Source organism: Tyto alba, unplaced genomic scaffold, assembly GCF_018691265.1.
Source record: "Tyto alba isolate M040663 unplaced genomic scaffold, T.alba_DEE_v4.0 Super-Scaffold_22, whole genome shotgun sequence".
In the NCBI taxonomy this organism is placed as follows: Eukaryota; Metazoa; Chordata; class Aves; order Strigiformes; family Tytonidae; genus Tyto; species Tyto alba.
This window is the reverse complement of record NW_024881296.1, coordinates 25,191,021-25,212,670: the sequence shown is the minus strand read 5'-3', so window position 1 is coordinate 25,212,670 and position 21,650 is coordinate 25,191,021. Positions and strand designations below refer to the sequence as shown.

At 39.9% G+C, this 21,650-nt stretch overlaps 1 protein-coding gene across 1 annotated transcript in view; it reads right to left on the bottom strand.

The window, feature by feature from the left end:
- Nucleotides 1-21,650, bottom strand: part of SYTL3 (synaptotagmin like 3) — a 32,879-nt gene that overhangs the window by 3,161 nt on the left and 8,068 nt on the right. The window contains exons 4-13 of the mRNA XM_042795785.1: nt 21,139-21,190; nt 19,718-19,790; nt 18,699-18,771; nt 14,012-14,136; nt 10,272-10,418; nt 7,303-7,481; nt 5,003-5,105; nt 2,810-2,980; nt 2,507-2,606; nt 622-730 (exon numbers count right to left, since the gene is read on the bottom strand). Of these exons, the coding sequence (XP_042651719.1) occupies nt 622-730; nt 2,507-2,606; nt 2,810-2,980; nt 5,003-5,105; nt 7,303-7,481; nt 10,272-10,418; nt 14,012-14,136; nt 18,699-18,771; nt 19,718-19,790; nt 21,139-21,190 (1,132 nt within the window). The remainder of the gene's footprint in view (nt 1-621; nt 731-2,506; nt 2,607-2,809; nt 2,981-5,002; nt 5,106-7,302; nt 7,482-10,271; nt 10,419-14,011; nt 14,137-18,698; nt 18,772-19,717; nt 19,791-21,138; nt 21,191-21,650) is intronic.

The window sequence follows — 21,650 nt, the reverse complement described above, 5'->3', positions numbered from 1 at the left end:
CTCCCCGTTCTGTTATCCAATACTGCCTGAAAACTGCCTTTCAGCAGATAAAATGCTCACCCATTTCACTGAAGATAGGTGCCACAGGTGAAATGGCCCTATGAGATGTTGTGAGTGTACCCCAGTGTCATACTTCCAATGGCAGCTGATGCCTGACAGTAAGAAAGTAAAATGATGCCACATACAAGCTACTCAGTGCATTGGAGAAAAAGTCAGTCCCTCCTCTTTTAAAATGTCTAGTATTAAGGGGATAAAAGTTTCCTTTGCCATGTATCCAAAGCTGTAATTAATTCTGCAAAGGCACAGCTGAAAACAGAAAACACCCCCTTGATTTGCACTTTTTTTTCTCACCTAATATCTAAAAGCAGATACTTAAACTAGGAACTCTACATTTTAATTACATCAGTAAATTCTGATGTTCCATTCAGGATCCAAAGAGCAGGCAGAACCCACCACCACCCTGCTGAGTGACCCAAATGTCACCGTTACAAGGAAGCCTGACTAAGAGCGTGGACAGTGCCACTTTCACATGCCAGTTTCCAGATGAAAGCACGCCAATACGTATATTTGCACAGAATATGTGTGACATTTTCTATTTGAAGCGTTAGGTCTCATACCTACCCTTTAACAAATGAGTTTGGCATTCCAACAGATCTCAGCACGGGCAAATTCTTGGCCCCAAATATCATAACCTGAAGCTGGCAGTTGGGAACTCCTTGGGTTTTTTTTCCTGAAACAGGAGGATTTATTACATGAAATAACCAGTTAGTTCAGCTGATAGCTTTAGATGCTGCTATAAGTAAAAAGGAAAACGCCTCAGTGGTACTAGGGAGGATGACCCATAACGCTGTATGTCCTGGTTTCAGCTGGGATAGAGTTAATTTTTCTTCTTAGTAGCTAGAACAGTGCTGTGATTTGGATTCAGTACGGGATCTGGTATGAGAAGAATGCTGACAGCACACTGATGTTTTCAGTTGTTGCTCAGAGATCAAGGACTCTCCAACCCCCCATGTCCTGCCCCTGCGCAGGATACAAGCAGCTGGGAGGGAGCACGGCCAGAGCACCGGCCCCAAACTGGCCAATGAAATATTCCATACCATGTAATGTCATGCTCAGTATATAAAGGAGGGGCAGCCAGGAAGGAGGGGGTTCTCTCTTGCTTCTGGGATTGCGACTGCGGGATCTTGGTTTTGGGGATTGCTAGCTGAGAACGGGCTGGGTATCGGTCAGCGAGGGGTGAGGAATTGCACTGTGCATCACTCGTCTGTACATGCTCTTGTTGCTATTGGTTTATTTTTTTTTTTCAATTATTAAACTTTTTATCTCAAACTACGAGTTCCCCTTTACCTCTCCAATTCTCTCCCCCATCCCCTAGGTGGGGGGAAGGTGAGCGAGCGGCTGTGTGGTGTTTGGCTGCTGGCTGGGTTTACATCGTGACACTGTATTAGGATTATGCAGAAGATTTTTAACCTGCTTGTACAGTGTATGATTCACACACAAAAAGAAAAACCACAGACAAGTAGTAAGTGGCAGATTGCTTTGTGAATCCTGTTCCAAAGACAGTCTCTCTGTTTATTTGTGGAAAATTAACCCAGGGAAGTACCCACGGGAGCATTTCTCTGAAACAAAGCCAGAAGCAGAAGAAACAGCCAAACCCCCAGTCTGATACTGCTCCTCTGCTACAGCTCTAGTTATAGAGCAGAGACCCAGTACACAGGCATGCACAGGGAGGGAAAATGGAAGAAAGCAAGCTGGTAACTTTGGGGTCTTTTGGAAAAGAAAAGGGAACAAAATTAACCCAACAGCTAATTAGATCTTCCTATTGGTCACTACCTGTTGCCATGGTCCTGAACACAGAGAGCATTACTAAAGCTCTGAATATCTGCACACTTCACTATAATCTAGGGAGGTAAGGAAAATGAGGTTGTGCTATCCCTCCCGCCCAAAGTGTTTATTTTACTCCACCAGCAGGTGCTTGCTCTGACACGGTACAGCAACACTTCATCTACCTTGCAAGTCTTTCACTACCAAAAACTGAATCCTGACTGTACATTTCGAACCCACCATCTTCCAAGTGAAACAATCTCTCTCAGATGAGACCACTGGAGGAAGCCAAGGGTGCTGGTCTGGTACCCTTGCAGCCATTTCCCTTCCACCTGTTCCCTCAATTGGCAGTCTCTGCCTTGGGCAGTAAAACTGCTGCATCACCTCCAGAATAAGGTCCTACTGGCAACACTATGACATGCACAAGCTTGCCAAACAGCTGGATGCATCATACTGCTGCCATTATAATGTGCAGCTGTTATTGGCATTAGTAAGAGCAAAAATATTAAGTTGTCAAATGTCTGGATTTTAATTAATTTAAAATGCAGTACACCACAAACCACCATTGCAGTAGTTGTTATAAATCCCATACAGGAATATTATATGGACACATTGTCAGTCCTTCATTGATCTCAATTATTTTTTTTGCCAAGGGATTCATGTATGCTGAAACATTTTGTACCTTCAAACTGGAAATTTTTATACTGGGCTGGTACTGACAGTCTTGCAGAAACGAGGAGTTCGCCGCTGTACTGGATAAGATCATCTTCAGGCTTTTCAAGCTGAAGAAAGGGACATACAGAAATCTGCATTACTGCAATCCTTCTATTCCACATCTTTCTCACAGCTTATTTATGTTTGCAACACATCTTACTAACGGGCTGACAACATTTTTCCCTCAGTGATCTCAGAAGGGTGATCTTTTTCATAGGTTTCACTACATCTTGCTCTTAAGATACAACTAAGCACAAAAACTAAGAATCACCTTGGGTTTGAGCTGGTACCAGTCGAACAACTGCATCGAGTTCTCTTCAAAATTCCATGCTGCCAGTGGAATCACCACTTCCCCCAAGAACACCCTGTATTTGAGCGCTCCTGCATGCCACACAGAGATCTGAAGCTGCCGACTTCCCAGCTGGGAGTGTTCAATCTTGTACTAGAAAGATAAACAGCATTTACAAAGCAGCAGTCAGGATGAATGCAGGCCCATGCTCACAACCTGCTCAAAGGAAGCCCCGCCACAGCGTGGCTGAAGGCACCTGGACCCCGACAGAACCGTGTTGTCTGAATGTGCTTTGCAATCTGCCTATCACCTCACTACTTAAATGATGCTCATCCAAATACGAAACAACATTCCAGGAATACCTTGACCTGCCTTGATAAAGATTTTGCTTATTAATTCAGAACTTTAAATAATTCTTGACCATTTTTGCTGGGGTTTTTTTATGTTTCTGTTTTACACTCCCAGTAGAATTAGGCTGCTCTGGAGGCCAGTTCAAGATTAAGACACCTCATGAAGGTGTAAAAACTTCCATTCTGGTCAGGGGACATCTACGCAGTGCGGTCAGGAAGAGGCAAGGAAGTAACCCAGCTGACCACTAATTAAAGCCCTGATTCATTCCCAAAACATACTTAGAGCCTTTGAGACATTGTTGAGTATCTAATATACCCACATGAGACTGGCAAACGTGATACCCAGCCTGCAGGTGACCTGTACCCACCCGGGCTGAAAGCTGGAGGCGATGGCACGGACGAGGACACCGCTACCTGCATTTAGGCTGCTGAGTCACAGGCTGGGCGTAGGCTGTGGGGCTGATCACCCTGGGCTCCAGTGACTCTCAAGAGCACTTGCACACCTCTCACACATGCAGCTACCTAAATGCAGGTGCCTTAACTTGCAGCTGAATCCCACTGAGTTGGATCTTAGTGCCATGATGAAGTTTACCTGCATTAGTGCTATGCTCTTTTGACTATTTCTGCTACTCTGGAAAAAGTAATAAATAAACTAATTTAAAAGATTTCTAACTAAACTACCTTTAGTGTTCGTGCAGCCAGTTCAGGCATGGCTCTCACTCTCCCTTTAGCAGTTCTGCATGACTCTGGCATTGAAAAGGGACTATAAAATTAGGACCAGTTATTCTAACCTCAGGCTCCTTTTTCTCCCAACTTAAGCCCTATATACAGACTTCAGGCTATATGAGAATTACATACATCTTTTTTTGTTGTTATCGAATTTTAACAGTGGTCTTTTCAAACATTTGGCCTGTTTCAGTCACTACAAATTCTTGATGTTCATACTCACCAAGAGATGGGGGTAACACTGCAACTTTCGTGTAGTTTAAGAAGCAACAATACAAGTTCGTCCTTCTATTAACTTTGTTTCACCTCTCTTCCAAGACAACATGTTACTGAAGAACTCATCATCTTGTGTGCTACTGCAGCTTGCTGATGCACACAAAAAATGGGCTTGTAGTGATCTAAGTACAAAACTGGAGCTGCGAACAACCAAACTAATCCAGCCTCTCCCAGCTGACAGTACTCGGCTTCAGCTTCACATTTTATTAAGTGCCTGAGAAGTGAGAATAATGGCTCCTATTTTCTACACACACTTCTTACAAGGATGCAAGAAGTAATATTGCAAGGCATTAAGGAATTAAAATCACAACTACTGTTCTCTGGTGGGGTTATTAATGTTTGAAATTAGACACTACAAAGAGACGGCCTGGCACCAGTTACACAGGGAAAAGGAAGCAGACAGTGTTTTAGAGGTGGTGAAATTCAGTTAGCATTCAGCCAGCTGCAGAGAGACACTCCCAGTGGCACTGACAAAAGGGGTATCAGCTGAAAGGGATACTTGTGTAAAATACTAACTGCTCTGCAAGACACTCAGTTCCTGAATGTACAAAAAAGTGTCTACGTAAGACACTTTGCTTTTGCCACAAGGTAACTCAGAGCAACACTGGGATTCATGAAGTGTTTTCATGGACAAAGGCAGATTCTTCTCATGGTTTGCAATATACTATTGCAACTCCAAAAACATTTTCTCTTATTTGGACTGGAAAACATATTTTTTTTCAAATAACTGTCAGGAGGATTCTGAATTTGCAGGATTGTACATTACAAAAGGAGAGATTACAATGGAAAAGCACGCTTAGCGGCACTCAATTGCAAACAGTACCTTCAAAGTTTCGTTGAATTCTGGATCCACTGTGCTCTTTTTGACAGCTGTCTTCCGCTTACTCCGAGGAGATTTATCAGGAAGTAAATAAACCTTAACATACCTTGTAGATAGAGAGAAGGATATATGGGAAGTGACAACGAGGAGGGTGTGGGAATCAAATTAAAAAGAAAAATTAATTAGATGAGAGGAGTTTTTCTTAATTCTTAAACAATTTTATTGACTTTGTAATTTTCCAAGCAATAAAATGGCAAATTGTGATTTATATCATTTCTTAATGAAAGCAGAGAGTCTATAAGGATCCCTGTATATCATTCACCTAACGTGTTTCAATTCTATTCTAATTGGGAAAGGATTAGGATCTGAATAGGAATCTCTGGTTTTCATACTCTCAGCCTCAGAGCCACCTCTCAGCCACCAAGGAAGTCACCTTGTCAGTTGTAGTGACAGTTTAATGATGGAAACAAACAGCATATTATGTGCTCAAAGAACAAAAAAAATCAACTCAACTTTAGGATCATTGCTGCTTGATCATGAAGAAAATATCTTTCTTTGCCATGTAGCAAAAAAAGGTATAATCATACAAATAATACATAATAATTCATAACTCTTACAAATGCTAATTGTTGTAATAGCCACTAGAATGAAAGTGGGAGATTGTCTAAAGTGTTCAGAATTGCCCTATTATTGATTTAAAGAAAACCAGTAAAAAAAAATTCTGGAAGCTGAGTTGGACCAATACCAAGCACCAACAATTCCTACCCAAAGCTTCTCATGTGTAAGTCACGTGAACATTAATACTTAAATATTACCCTTAATATGAGTTCGGCGGGCTGTATTTGTGTTATGCCTTCAAAACTAAAAAGTATTAGCAATAGAGAGTTCTTGCTCACATCTTGGCAGGGAAATGAGTGATTATTAACATAATACTAAATATCTTTAAACTGTTTTTGTTGTATATATATATATATATATTATGATTTAAACCAATTTTAAAACAGCCTCTTGATTATCTTACTGGGTAAATAAGATCAGCTGTATCTCATACCATCCATGCAGAATTTACACATCTTCCCTATTCTTTCCAAACTTATCTGTTGCTAAAACTACTTTTTAAAATATTCAGGTACTAGAAGTTTTAGCCTCCTGCTCTATCACCCCAGACCAATTTAATTAAATAGCAACCAGTCAGACTTCAAACCAGTCAACACGTAAATAATCCAATAGGTTTTAAACATCAGTTAGAAGTCTGCTTTTTGGCAAGTGTGTTAAGTGAATACATTGACTGTACTTTTTCTGTTGGCTTGAGACCCAACAGAAATATATAAATATATACCAATACAGAACATAATGTTCACTACGTGGCACTTCCCACATTGCCTTTCAGGCTTCTTGCAACTGTTTGCCTGGTTTAATTACCTGGGAACCTTGACCCACTTCTGAAGTGCTCCCAAACTGCCCTGCTTCAGGAGCTGCTGTGCCAGCAAGGCTCCTTTCATCACCAAGCTCATCTTTACGAACGTCTTCTGCAAGATGTACAAAAGCCACGTTCCTTCTGGGTGAAGGTGATTGCAACTCCACCATTCCAATGTGGTCACTCAAGTGCTCAAACACGGTGTGACGGGGGGGGCAAGAACAGGTAGTTAGGTATGCTACCTGGTGATTTTCTATGGATGGCGGCTGCGTGCTCAGAGAGGATCATTTAGTAATAAACAGACAAATCACCAAGGCCTAACTATCCAACCAAAAACTTCTATGGCATATTTTATCCACAGAAGTAGGTATTTCTTCCTCTTACAATAAAACATAATTATTAGACAGCTTTAGTTTTTAAAATGTGTTGCAGTATCTGAAATTTCTATTCTTACCACAGAAGATGGAAGCACAGAAGTAGTATAGCAATCACCCAGCAACCCACAGTGAGTCAGCTGATGAATTAGGAACATGACATCTCATGTTTTAGGCACTTATGTATTAATTTTGCAGGCACAACTTAAGAGCTAAAATCTGAGCAGATACTCTCAAGATCCAAAGGTACACATCAGCAACACCGATACCCAACCGCCTGCTCACAGGCAGAGAGACAATTATTAGCAGAAAATGGTGAAAATGGAGTAAGAGCTGGCATGAAACCTACTTGTCTTGCAGTGTGTATATGTAAAAAGGGCTGGTTATGTCGGATGTTCTGAAAGTGCCAATATGGCATCCACATATTAACCAGTTTCAATCACAACATATAAAAGTATCTTAAAAACAGAATATTTTCCTTATTTTTTTCTCCTTCTCTACAAAATACTTACGGGTTACACTTTTTCTTCTTCTCTTCTCCATAAGCTAGGTTCTTGCAACCTTTGATGCAAATTTCTAAGATGCAAGCTTTGAAGACATATCTTACGGCAAACTCTATTTCTCCCGTGATGTTAGCCTTGCCAAAATTTCCAGACTCAGTGCAAGTGCTGTTAAGACTATACAAACTCCCCTAAGAAAAGACAAATATTTGGGAATAGTAGCTTCAGATCAAACAGGACAAAACACTTCTTTCCCTCAAAGGTCAGTATCTTTACAGACGTGACTGTAGAGCTACTGCAAACCACTAAGATTTAAGGTAACCTCTATAAAATGTTCTGTTGCTTCCATAACAGCCCTGAAAATTATGACTGTAATTGCAATTCTACTGCTTTGCCTTCTTCTCTCCAGTAAGCTCTCTAGGTTAAGAAAATGCTTTCATAGGTAACTTCTAGATTTAGAAATTGTCTCTGGATAAGACTGCTATGCGGCTCCCCATGAGCAAAATGGGGTGTGTGTCTAAAAGGAAGAAAGTGAAAAAACCTCTGAAATCTAAGTGCATAAACCCCATCAAATTAGACTGCTTTTAATACATAGCTCATAGTAGGGTACACTGCCAAGACATTAGATTCTATCACATATTAAAGGAAACAAAAGTGGCCTTGCACATCCAGTAAATATTCTACAAGATGCTCAAACTCCATATAAAAACTACACTCTCCATACTGCATCACACCATTCAGGAACTATTAAAATATGAAGACACCCAGTTGTCATATGTTGGTGCGTAAAGAAGTTGTTTCCTAGCTCTCCTCAGCCACTTTGTTCTCCTTTCATCTACTGTCACCTATGGGGCAAAGGTTAGTATGCTGTCCATCCACATACAAAAGCAACCTTTGTGTCTAGCATTTACAGAGGCCACGAAACTGCAGTGAAGGAAGAGACTATAATCCTTTCTGTGACCCAGTGCAGACATGTAACTTTATGGTGCTGTCTAGCCTTCACTGGAACAAATTACCAACTCAATCAAAATAGTATGGTATCCATTCATTTATAATGGTATTCTTTAAGGTGAGCCCTAGAAACTTTTACATAGCGTATGTCACAAAGACACAATTGTTGTTGTGATTAATCTCACAGTAACATTGTCCTAGATTGCTAAAATATCTGTGTTAGATCACTCCTCCCTCTGAAAATAAACACCAACCCACACAGGACTGGTTAACCAAGGATTTCTGCATTGCACAACCCAGCAGCTAAGAGTACAGAGTAGTGTTTATAAGATTGTATCTCTCTTCCATGCAGATTCTCTTCTTCATTTGTGCACCTTGCCAAATATGCATTTTAAAATTCGCATCAACAGCTTAATTAGATTAAAGAAGCTATCTACTCTATAAGCTCTAAGTAACATACAAATTTGACAAGAGAAGGATCAGAGTGCTGACTGAGGAAGTCACAAGAAGTGTTAGGACTGTCTTGACCTGATGCTTGATGCATGTAATCTTGCTCCCTCCACGAGACATGTATCAGTATAATCAACCTGTCTTGCAGCTTTGTTCAGCTTTTCTCTTTCACTCACTGTTATATTTTTATTTATCTGACTGGAAGATACTTACTTTCCACCAAAATTCTTCATGACAAAGGAATGTAAAAAGATTTTTGTCTTAGCTCATATGTCCTAAAAAAAGTTTTGCAGAAGTCCCTAATATTTATTTCACAGAACCTCTTATATATTTAGAGAGGCTGGTTAGGTGTTCTGATTAGTGATGTTTGGATCAAACATCACTACATATGTTTCCCACTTGATCAGGAGTCACATATATGCAGTGTAGAAATCACTCATCCTTTTGGTTCAGTGAACAGGGATTTAGCAATGACTTCATGTATTGCACTACTGCTGGCATGACTAGAAGCAGTGCCATCTGATACTCTGGAAGATATATTTTTCATGGAGCAGTCATCAACATCCAACACTTACCCACTAAGGGAAGCTTAATGGAACTTGGCCTTCCCCTTATTCCCCTTTATAAGATAGTAGAAAATATTTCAATTTTAAGCCTGGGCTGTCTATAGCTTAGTTCAAATGGTTGTCAATAGAATCACAGATGTCATGGAAAACTTATCCATTTGTCAGTTTAACACCTCAGACTCCACAGTGCAGTAAACTATGAGAGTGTGCCAAGGTCTTTGTGTGTGTTTCTACTCCTCTGCAAAGTGAGCAGGCTGGTTTAATTTTGATTCCCTAACGGTCATTTTAGTTCCTTTCTTTGCAACATCAGTCATGGATTCTTTGGATACTTCACCTTGCTTAACCTCATCACTAATGCACAGAAATTAGCTTCCACAGCTAATCATAGAGGCTTTAAAGCATGTGCTGAATTCATTTATAACTGGCTTCCTTCTCTCTCATTTGCAGTGTTCAGAATGCCATCCATCAGAGGATGATTCAATGCCATCCCCTATACCCATGAACTGCTCCCCTGGCTTCCGTCACTGTCAGCTTCCTCTTCATTCACTGACATTCTGACATTTGAATTTTCACTGATATTTCCATTACCATAGTTCCAGCAGAATAACAAAACTCATCTGTTAAATGAAGCTTTAAGAAAAAAAACTTAGCTACTAGGTTAGAAAGAACGATGTTCATGATCCCAACACTAATATAAAATGGGAAGAATGTTAGTTGCATTAATAAAATTAAGAGGAACCTAATCTATCAATTATTCATTATTAATTGATATATCCATCTATCAGTTATCCATTGTTATTTTGATTGGGCTTATGCTGCAAAAAAGTTCACAGCATTACTATGAGGACCACGCCGCCAAAGACAGTCAGTCTTTCATCAGATATAAACTCAAATGAAATTATTCCTTCATTTTGTAATATAATCCAAAATACACCAACATTTTGCACAAGACCTTAGCTTTTGTATCTGTTCCTGCTAAGCACCTGTTCTGCTGTGGTTCACCCTTTAACTTACGTGTTTTCTGCCATCACAGAAAACTGCATCACTTGTGGGGCTGGTTGTTATGTCGTCGTCTTCCTCCTTGTAATTTCTTTTGGTTAGAATTTCACTGTCAGTTTGAGCCCCAGTGATGAGCTGTTGAAGACTGGGTGTACTTTTCATCTGTAAGAAATTTGGCAAGTAATTTTATTTTAATTTAAGAAAAATGCCCAAATTCCTTCAGAAATGCTATCAGAAAAAAATTTGGTAAATAGCTACAATTCATTCTGATCAATGTCATGCAGCTGGCACGCTTTCAAAGACAATATAAGAACTTAATTTAAATGTTGATTTACAAGTCTCTCGTCCCAGCTAGTAGTACATTCATTATGTTCATAATTTTCTAAAATCAACAAACCACCACCTAATCTAAGGATCACTACCGCAGCAATTACTAATAGCAGTCTACTAACAGCACACCAAAAGGCCTTATTAGCCTTTATCAAAACAGTAATTTTGGAAGAAAAAAAAAATTTTGCCTCCAGGAAATTAAAAATAGTATTTTTCCACATGCATGACACATGCCCACGTCTACCTATGCAAGAATAAATCTAAGTTAAAAGAAACCTGAAAATAGAAACAGACTCACAAGTTCTTTTTAAACTTTGATTATAAACTTTAAATTTCTGAGGTAGTCAAAGCAAAGTCAAGAACAAGTCCATTCACCTTTCCAATTTTCCCATGAAAAGCCTGATAATTTGTGGAAAATTAAGATATACAGTAGCAAAGCTCCTTGAGATTTACCTTCAGCCACCTCTGTTACCAATAACAAAAGTTAACAGAATGAAGTGCCAAAAGACTAATATATATGGCTAGAAATATGCTGAAAATAGATTGTAGCTCATTCTGGCAGCCCACTACCCCTGGGTAATACAATCTATGAAAAGTATGTTCACAGTTCAGTGGGCAGAAAAAGAGTGAGGTAAGAAATTTTACATGGTTAGGATCTAAGAAAATAATTTCTTAAAAAAAAAAAAGTATAACAGGGATTACTTGAAAGACTAGAAAGAATATAGTGTGACTGAATCAGCAAAAAGGATCATGACTTATTTGCATAAAAGAAACAGATAATATATATTCAACAAACCTGGGAACCCCTCCTGTATAATCAGCAGAAAGCACTAAACGATGAGCACAACAGAGATTAGTTCTGAAAAAACAGGATGTGTAAAATCCAAACCAGTATGCTGTTATTAGAACACACAGAAATTGTTATGTGTAATAACTGCCCTACCTTAAGAATAGATGTAAGAATTCATTAAGTTCCCTTGTGAGAAGGAGGCAGAAAATGCATTCAGAATATAGTCTCAAAAAAAAACCTAAACAAAACCAAAACAGCCTATTTCTCAGCAGAGAAATTATCTTCTGATTTATAAAAACTTGCAACACCACCAAGTCCCCTTGCTAACCAAAACAACCTACTACACACCGAATTTTAACTTGGATCAGAAAGACCTCTCCATTGTGCTAAACAGAACATAAGTGATTGACAAGGCAACATAACTACCAGTGCTAAACTTAGCAAGGCTCCCCCCTAGCCCTAGTCTGCAGCAGCATGCATCTGCCATCATAGAAGGGGCAACCCACAGCTACCCACGCACCACAGACAGCTCCCAAAGCTTGCACGTGTCTGCGTGGTCCCCCAGTGAGGCAGGTATAATTGAAGTTCCTTTAATGTACTTAGAGATTCTGATGGTGAGAGGCCCTGGAAAACACTATTCAATTAACTACCTAAATCCAGATTTTACACTGGCTCGTAGTTCTTGTCATTGGATTGTTTTTTCACTATTACTGAAGTTAAATAGAATCTCTTTCAACTTTAATCTAAAGAAATCAAGCTCTGAACATATCACAGGTTTGGACAATTTAAGAAACAGATAGTGTTCTTGAGACTGAAGTGGTGTCCCAGTCTTATACCCTGCACATTCAAAACAGCAGTTACAATTATTACTTCCCAGTCATTTCTAGGAGAAAAATGCATACTTGCTAGGGGAAAAAAACACTGGTTTGATTCGTCCTCTAAAAAGGAAAGTTCTTTCTGGGGTGGAAATCACAAGTAAGATTTCTACATCATATTTTGTTATAAATTTGATTAGTTGGTTGTTTTGCATGTGTAATTTAAAACAGGTTCTGTCCCTAAGCTTTAGTCATAGTTCTAGTAAGGATGTAAGCAGCTACACTTATTAAAGGAAAACAAAGATGGAAAAGAAAAAATAAATTGAAGACTAATGCAATAGTGCCATTGACAGAGATTAAAAACAATTTTAAAAAACACATTAAAGATACAAAAGCCATCATATAAGTGCAGGGACAGACAAGTAAAATTTCCTTCAATATTATAAAATCCTAAATGGTAAAGATGACATTCACAAGAAAAAAAGTTCAACACTAATTCTAGCAACATTGAAATCTTTCAAACTCTGTAATGCAAAGGGTGGACATAAATTAAGTCCTAAATCTTTACATGGGCAATTAAAAACCCACACAAATAATTTGGAATCCGCCACTAATACATTTCTCAAGCCAAAGAATCCATATCTTTCTTCTAAACATGACAGGCTGTGTGTGATCAGCATGCAATGAAGCATAGTTTAATATAGTTCATATTATCTCCAACTCCAATGTTTTTTTGATGCATCAAAAGAGCAGTGCTCTGCCAGTGAATAAAGGAACAATGAAGTGTGGTTTGCCACAATGAATGCAGCACTTGTGTAGTTAATAATTGTTGCCAATTTTGTTTATAATATAATTGCATACAAAAACACCAGAACTAATTTTGCAGACTTCACAGACCTTGCTGGGCCAATTCAAACCACTAGACCATGTGGTTTGACATCCTGTCTCTTCCATTTATCAACACCTAACACTTCCGAGGAAAGTGAAAAGTGTGCAGCAAGGGAGCTGTGAGTAATATTTGCCATGAGGCCTGGCCCAAAGCAGCAGCTTTTCTCAGCATCTCCTTCTGGCACTTAGCAGACCACATTTGCCTCATTCAGATGAACAAGGTGATTCAGTAAGTACCCACTATGTGGAAAATTGAGCACGGACAAGGTTCAGTCACTTGGGAGGGGAAAGTGTACAAAACAGAATCTTCAGTGTAACTTTAAAGCAGATACGTGATGTCATATTCAGCCCAACATAATTTGTGGAAAAACAGATGGCTGGATTTTCCTCAAACTTCTCAGGAAAACACTGAAAGCTAGAGACTGTAACCAAAGCAAAAGGAAAAGGGAAGTTGCTCAACAACTAACAGCAGTCAACGTTTTCTCCTTGACAAATTAAAAAGTGCTCAGAAAGCATCAGGATGGGGTTTGGATGGTCATAGCTGGGTCCTGTTCAGCAGCAAGAGGGGCAGGAGGAGGACAAGAGACAGCGTACCTCCCTGCAGCCCAACAATCGCACAGAGCAGACATCCATCAGCCTCAAGAGAGGCTGTGACAGACAACCTGAGAGCAAAATGACCCATCCTCTCCCTCCCTGTGTGAGGGTCTTTGTAGAATCTCAGTGTAAAATTTCATCTCTGGGCTGAGATCAAGTGTACAGACTCTGCCATAAACCTTGTGAAGAACCAGAGTCCTGGCCACGGTCAATGAACATCATCTAAGCCCTGCTCATATAATAAAAGTAAAATTCCACTGTTTAAGTCATTCTTACAAATATATTCCATTCCTGAAACAGCCCTTACAGTTAGAGACAGTGTATAATAATATGGATACCCTGCTGGTAATGTTGATGGCGGTGTCAGACTGGCTCCTCCTTTGCTTCCTTCTTTCCACATTCTGCCCATAATTTGTGGTTAGGAGACGTCTGTCAGCCATATCATTCTGGGACTTAGAGATTTCTGAAGTGAAAATAAAGAGAAAGTCACTGTAACAAACATTGCAAGCAATCCTGTAGATTTACAGGCTAAATTCTGTAGCTTTCAAACTTTCACCCTATAATTTTAACTGACATCATTTACCTGGAATTTTGCAAAGCATTTGACACTGTCCCACATGACATCCTTGTCTCTAAACTGGAGACACTGATTTGACGGATGGACCACTAAGGGGATCAGGAATTGGCTGGGCAGTCGCACTCGGAGAGTTGCAGTCAACAACTTGATGTCCAAGTGAAGAGCAGTGAAAAGTGACATTCCTCAGGGGTCAGTGTTGGGACTGGTGCTGCTTAACATCTTTGTTGGTGACATGGACAGTGGGATTGAGTGCACCCTCAGCAAGTTTGCTGACCACACCAAGCTGTGTGGTGTGATCGACACACTGGAGGGAAGGGATCCAGTGTGCCAGAGTGATCTGGACAGGCTTGAGAGGTGGGCTCGTGGGAACCTCATGAAGTTCAGCAAGGCCAAGTGCAAGATCCTGCACATGGGTTGGGGCAATCCCAAGCACAAATACAGGTTTGGTGATGAGTGGATTGAGAACAGCCCTGTGGAAAAGGACTTGGGGGTATTAGTGGATGGAAAACTGACTATGAGCCATCAATGGGTGCTCTGAGCCCAGAAAGCCAACCGTACCCTCGGCTGCATCAAGAGAAGTGTGACCAGCAGGTCAAGGGAGCTGATTCTCTCCCTTTACTCCACCCTCATGAGACCCCACCTGCAGTCCTGTGTCCAGCTCTGGGGCCCCCAACATAAGAAGGACACAGACCTGCTCAAGTGGGCCCAGAGGAGGCCACAAAGATGCCCAGGGGGCTGGAGCACCTCCCTTATGAGGACAGGCTGAGAGAGTTGGGTTCGTTCAGCCTGGAGAAAAAAAGGCTCTGGGGGGACCTTCGAGTGGCCTTCCAGTACCTAAAGGGGGCTACAGGAAAGCTGGGGAGAGACTCTTCATCAGGGACTGTAGGGATAGGACAAGGGGTAATGGTTTTTCAACTGAGAGAGAGCAGATTTAAATTAGTTTTAAGGAAGAAATTCTTTACTGTGAGGGTGGTGAGGCACTGGCACAGGTTGCCCAGAGAAGCTGTGGCTGGAAGGGCTCAAGGCCAGGCTGGACGGGGCTCTGAGCACCCTGGTCTAGTGGAAAGTGTCCCTGCCCATGGCAGGGGGGTTGGAACTAGATGATCTTTAAGGTCCCTTCCAACCCAAACGACTCTATGATTCTAATTCTAGTATTGAACTCCTAAGGAGAAGAAACAGATATGAAGGCAAGTGCTTGTCTCATTTTGTATAATTATATTTTGCCTACCTAAATCTTTCCTGCTGTTTCAATGGGAAATTATACTCCTTGCTTCCATTATAGCTGCTGCAAGAAACTGTTGTATGCTATCAAATGCAGTTTCCCTGCAGAAGTAGCTACCACAGTCCCTACATATAGTTTGATTTGTAAAGCAGTTTGGTTTAGTTTAGGAAAAAAGTAAGATCATTATAACAACATAAAGCGACATGACAATGGAAATTAGAAAGCAGAGCATATTGGAAAGCACTTAGAAATTTATCCAAAATATGGATGAAAGAGATATTACATACTGTGATCCCAAACCACATATAATTTTAAGAACATGAGTAGCCCTCATTGACTTCAATAACATTACTCATATAGATAAGCTTACACCCATGTTTAAGTACTTTATTGAATTAGCACTTCAGTAACATCTACTTTATTGTCAAATAAATCTATAGGATAATTGGACATTTAGTGCACCACTTTTTGCTTCTTATTCCTCAGGGTACAGCCAGAACTTCACTTAAAGGGAAGGGCAGCACTCATCTGTGATTTCTGGAGTTTAAAACTAGCAAGCTTAGCAGCAGAGGCTGTTGTAAATCCCAGATAGTCTCTCATGAAGAATTAATAACTTGTAAGTGGTACATGAAAATAGCTATCATATGTTTAATTCATACAGAAGAAATAAATATTTCTCTCACAACATGAGCCTCTGTGGAGGAACCTCAGACAGCAGACAACATGTCATTATTGTATTCGAAAACAATGGCACTCTTAAGCGTGATTTTTAAAGCCACTTTGGGTTAGTTTTGTTCTTAGCAGCAATCAGTCCACAGATGTTTACTGTACTCTGTGTACACCATTAAGGCATCATGTGACATATTCATAGGTAGGTTCAATTAAGTCATCTCTGACTGCAAATGAAATCAGGTTTTTAAAATACAGAGTGAAATCAGAGATCATAAAAGAGACTGGAGTGAAAGATCTTATGGAGTAGATACAATCTGAGTGGTTTGAATGGCAGTAGAAGCAGAAAAACAAGCTTGCCTCATGCTCTCTTAAAATGAACAGGCTACAGAACAGGTTACTGTGAGAAAAAAATGATTGTTCAGTTTTTATATCTACTCCTTTGGCTTCTCTACCCAAATGGTCAATAAGACAGACACTATCTCTAGTGCCAAGGGTGATTTTGCACTGCAAGTAGAACTACAACCAGCAACTCATTTTACATTCACCAAATGGCAACCATTGGATTATAGTCTCCTGTTGCTGCCAAACCATGCTGGAACAGGAGGTAACAGCATAGAGAGCAGACCGTACAACGGCAGCATTGTGCTGCACACGCTAAACCTTTGTTCCTGCTGCTCTCAGACATGCACACACGCTGGCTCCAGTGATAGAATCAGAGGCATAACGAGGTCCTTCAGGTTTATTTACTGCAACACACAAGAGCTGGGTGTATTAAATACCTCTGCAAACCAGGACATTTTTATCTAGATAAGATATCGAGTACTAACTTTAGACACTCGTGACTGAGAGCATTTATCAGCACAGTACCAGGTTTCATTAAGAGGCCATATTGTTTGAAAGAGCTGTTTTCTTAGGCCAAGAAGTTCAAGCCTTTCTCTCTAGAATACTTCCTATACTTTTTTCATTATTGAATTCAGTGACAGCAACAGTCTGTTATTTTCTCACAAATTAAAAGGTTCTACCCTAACTGAGGATGATAGCACCTGGGTGGGGTTTCACATATACCTGACAACTTGCTGCTATCCCCCTCTGCAACTACTTGTCTTCCCTCCTCACACCTGGGCTCCTGGCCACATGGCTCAGCACCATCTGTTTGTGTAGGCTCCAACATATACACCCTACCTTGAGCCTATTTAACTCACTAAACCATCAGAAAAGTACCTATGCGTTTCGTCTGGGTTAATGTTCTGCCCTTTTAATTAGCTAAATCAGTTTCCAGAGGGGTCCAGAAACACCGGTGCTAATTCAAGTTACGTGATGGCAGCATAAGGCCAGAAACAGAGCAAGAAGACAGACGTGTGGGGAATAGGACCTTCCTTTTGGTAGCAATGAACTATTAAATTAGCTTACTGCAGTCCTGACAGTCTTTTCCAGTAACTGTGGGATATGATCAGGCTTCAAACTAACAGAAAGCAGAATAAGTTACTTTGAATCCAATTCTGTGCTGCCTCAGCTACCTGCTTCCAGTAACAAAGTATCCTATGCCATCCTACACTACACTTTTGCTTGGGAGAGATAGCCATGGTATCCCTCCATGGCTTTGATAGGAATTCACAAAGACACAACATTAAATGTGTGTAGTTAAAGAAGAATGGGCCTTTAGGATGGGTGGAAGAAGATAGAGGAAACACCAGACAAGAACTAAGACAAGAGTTAGGGTGAAAGGCAGAAAGGCCCTAAAGCCAAATTTACTCAGGTCTCATCTCACATTTGGAGTTTTCCAAGATTAAGCTAGTAAGAAAACACTAAGGTTCGTTCAAATACATGTAAATCTGCAAGCCCCTGTAATCTTCATAAGGCTCAGAAGTTGTTTTCCTCTGGTCACTGCTGCCTTTAATTTGTTCTTCACAAAGACTGGCTGTCCTCAGTGTATTTAGCCTTAGAGGCGCATACACAGTCTGCACCCTAAAGAACAGCAGGCAGCATAAGTGAATGGTCCGAACCAAAAGTATCAGAATGAAAGAAGAGTTGTTAGGACTGGCTGGCTCTCAGAAGTATGCGCTGAAAAAAACCACACAACTAGGCAGACTGAGAAAGGGGAAAGAAGTCCTCTTGAAAACTGCCAGTGAATGAAAATACTACACTCTACTTCCATTACATGATAGATTCTTTGGCAGGGTCAGTTGGGGTTCAGTCAGATATGTAACACGAAGATCACTACAGCAGAAAGTGGTTATTATGCTGTGCTAACGTGAGTTAAATAGACTGTATCTGAACACCCAGTAAACTTAAAAATAACATTACACCGTCTTTTCACATCTTCACAAGAAAGGCATTTTGGGTTGGTATAATCAGTTTGTTAAACTAGCAGAATCCTGAAGGAGAACTAGACTTACTGTTTTATTTTTCAGGTTGGCTCAGTCTTGGCATTAGTAATTTCAGCTATTACTCAATATCCTTTTTTTACAACTATCTTTTGGCCAACGACTTGGCCAGAACATTGAAACATTTGACTATGTTACTCTAGAATGACAAAGCAGTGAAAGCTACTTACTTTTTATATGTGTTGTGAGAGACAGAAACAAGTTTTCCACAGATTTATTAAAACTTTTTGACTGTCCGAGTTCCTGCAAACGGGAGATGACAAGAATAAGAAAACACAAAATATTTGCTGTTTTAAATGATCACACATGTACAGAGCACATAACAATCAGACGGTAAAGCTGCCGCCCTTTGCTCACTTCTATAGACAAATACAACTGAAGACATATGTTGACATGGTTGAAAACTGTCACCCTAATGTATGAAGATAAAAATAATCTTTTTAGTCCGTGGAACTCCTTGTAGGAAGATCACATAGCAATTTCATAAATACAACTAATTACATCACGGATTTGTTGTAATGCATTTAATACTTCAAGTAGGAAAGTCCTATCTCTTACAGACGCCCCTATGCCTCTGAATTGAAGAGTCTTCAAACTCCAAGTAAACACATATCAGAATGTTTACAGAATTGCAATGGGCTTCAAAACCAGGGCCTGAAGACCCAGTCCAAAATAAACCAAAATAGTAATTCAGTACAATTTTTATGAGTTCTGAGCTATGTCCTACTATTCTGACCAATAGAAATTGTAATGCAATGGCAACCATCAAATTCACTGTTTTTCACTCACTAATGAAAGTAACACATGGAATGATCACTTTATAAATGACCATTGAATATCATAGGATCATGGGACCCTTCAGGCTGGAGGAGAGCTCAGGAGTTCTCATCCACCCTTCCTGTAGTGAGGCACCAAAAACTGGGTGCAGTATTCTAGTGCCAAGTAGAGCAGTTAATTACTTCCCTCAAAAAAACTAAAAATTAGTTGAAAACATCCCTTATGATAGCCTCTGACCCTTTTCTCCTACTACCAATGCAGCATTAAAAAAGAGACAAAGGAACATAAGGCAGCATTTATATCGCGATACGATGTTACAGCAGTTGCTATTTACTGCATTTCTGTGGCTAGCCTTTTCATCTGAATTACAGCCTAAGAGGTGCATGTATATGTATATTTTGCAGATACCTACATTTACTGTGACGTTGCTTCCTGCTGTGGATTCTGTGAAAGGAGGTGGGGTTGGAGGTACAACAGAAATTTTACTAGAAATTTAAGAGACAACAAACAGTGCAACAATTAATATATTATGCTAATAGATAAATGAACCACATTCTTGGGCAGTATCTTTATTATCTGTCTTTCCTGCAGTCTAAAGATCTGGGTTAAGATCCTGTTTATTTAAGAGTTGCAGCACAGGCTTATTTGCCTGTTTGTAAGAATTAGGACTGCATTTCTATCTTCTCAGTCTTGGGCTGCTTTAGGCAGAATTACTCATTTAAAACAATCAGGAAGACGTAATTTAGGAGCTTCCTAGACTTTATATGGTAAGCAGTATTACAATCTGTGTCCTGAGTGTTAAAACACAATTCCTGTGTAACACATCCTATCTCTGTTTCAGAGATGTTTTCAGAAAACAGTCACCTTTATTTACAATACTAAAAGGATCCTTGCTTGCCTGGGCCCAGAGCTGTTGGAGCCCCTTTACAGCATTCCAGCCGTTTCATCTGTTGCCCCGGTCTATGAAAAAAAACCTGACTGCTTTCTGACTGATTCTGTTATCACAGCACAATCACGGACCCTAAAGGCAGCCAGTGAACTTCCTTTTCTCTTACTTTTACCATATCTAGGTAAAGGCAAGTCCTTATGCAGCCCTGGTTAAGATCATATCTAGCTGACTAGAAATTTCTGTCTTATGCAGCTATGCCTTGCCAAATAATTATCAAAAAACTGAGGCCATCTCTTTGTATCTTATTTTAATTTTTTTTTTAAAGGAAGAGGGTTTCTTTTAAACAATATAGTTTAACTAGACTGTTGTTTCATTATATGTTCCTGATAATAACTTAAGTATGGTCATGCTTAGGCCTCTAGTCAAAGTATTTACTCAGTGAAAACTGGAGTTTTTACTTGTTTCAAGTTTGGTAAGTGGAATACTGAATACAGAGCTTCTTGTCTACTATTTATTCTAAAGCTATCAAATCAGCAATATCTCCCACTGAGCAAATAATGATGTTATTTCTATTATACCTAGTAAATAATTTTCATCTCTGATCATTTAAAAGTAGTGTATAAATTTGAAGGATAATGTTGTAAACAGCTATGCAAAAAATATAAGCAGATACAACAAAAATAATGCATGTCCCTTCATGTCAAGTAAATAAGACACTATTACTCTAAACATAGCACTTTCTTTCGTACTTGAGACCCTTTCTATGGATTGCCAACACATAAAAGTGGTAATTTTTCTATGCTTTCATCATTTGTACTCTAAAGTATTGAAATTTGGTTTTCATAACAATAAAATACAAACTGCTGGCTGGTTTATAACATACAATATATTGCCTATACAAATTCTGAGTGTCCTAGGACCATTTGTCCTTTTATGAGTCTTACCTCAGTTTCTGATAAGATTTCAAGAGCTTTGCACCAACTGTTTCATGTCTGCCTGTGAAGGAGAAAAGAAACCCAAACACCCAAAGGTCATTTAGCAGCAACAGCAGTTACTAATGCCTGTATAACACTTTTCAAAATCATCGCCTTTCAGGAACTGGCCTGTATTTACAGAAGCTCATGCACATACAAGTCAGGAGTGAAATTAACCCCCACCTGATGTCTCAGCAGACATGCCAAGCAACACGCAAGTTTCTCCTGTACGACAAACTGTACCATGATTTCACCTTCACCTCTCGCAGGTGACACGTTCAGACCAGCTCTTCACAAATGCTGAGGACAATCACGCACGGATGCCAACAGACCCACTCCTACAGGTTGCTAAGGGCTCTCAGCCTCCTGAGGTCCAGGCAGCACGTAGTACACGGGCCCACTGCTCTAAAGCACACTCCAACTGTAAAACTCAAACACTATGGAAAGCTGGAAAATGTGTACCAGAGTAGGCACATGGTCAT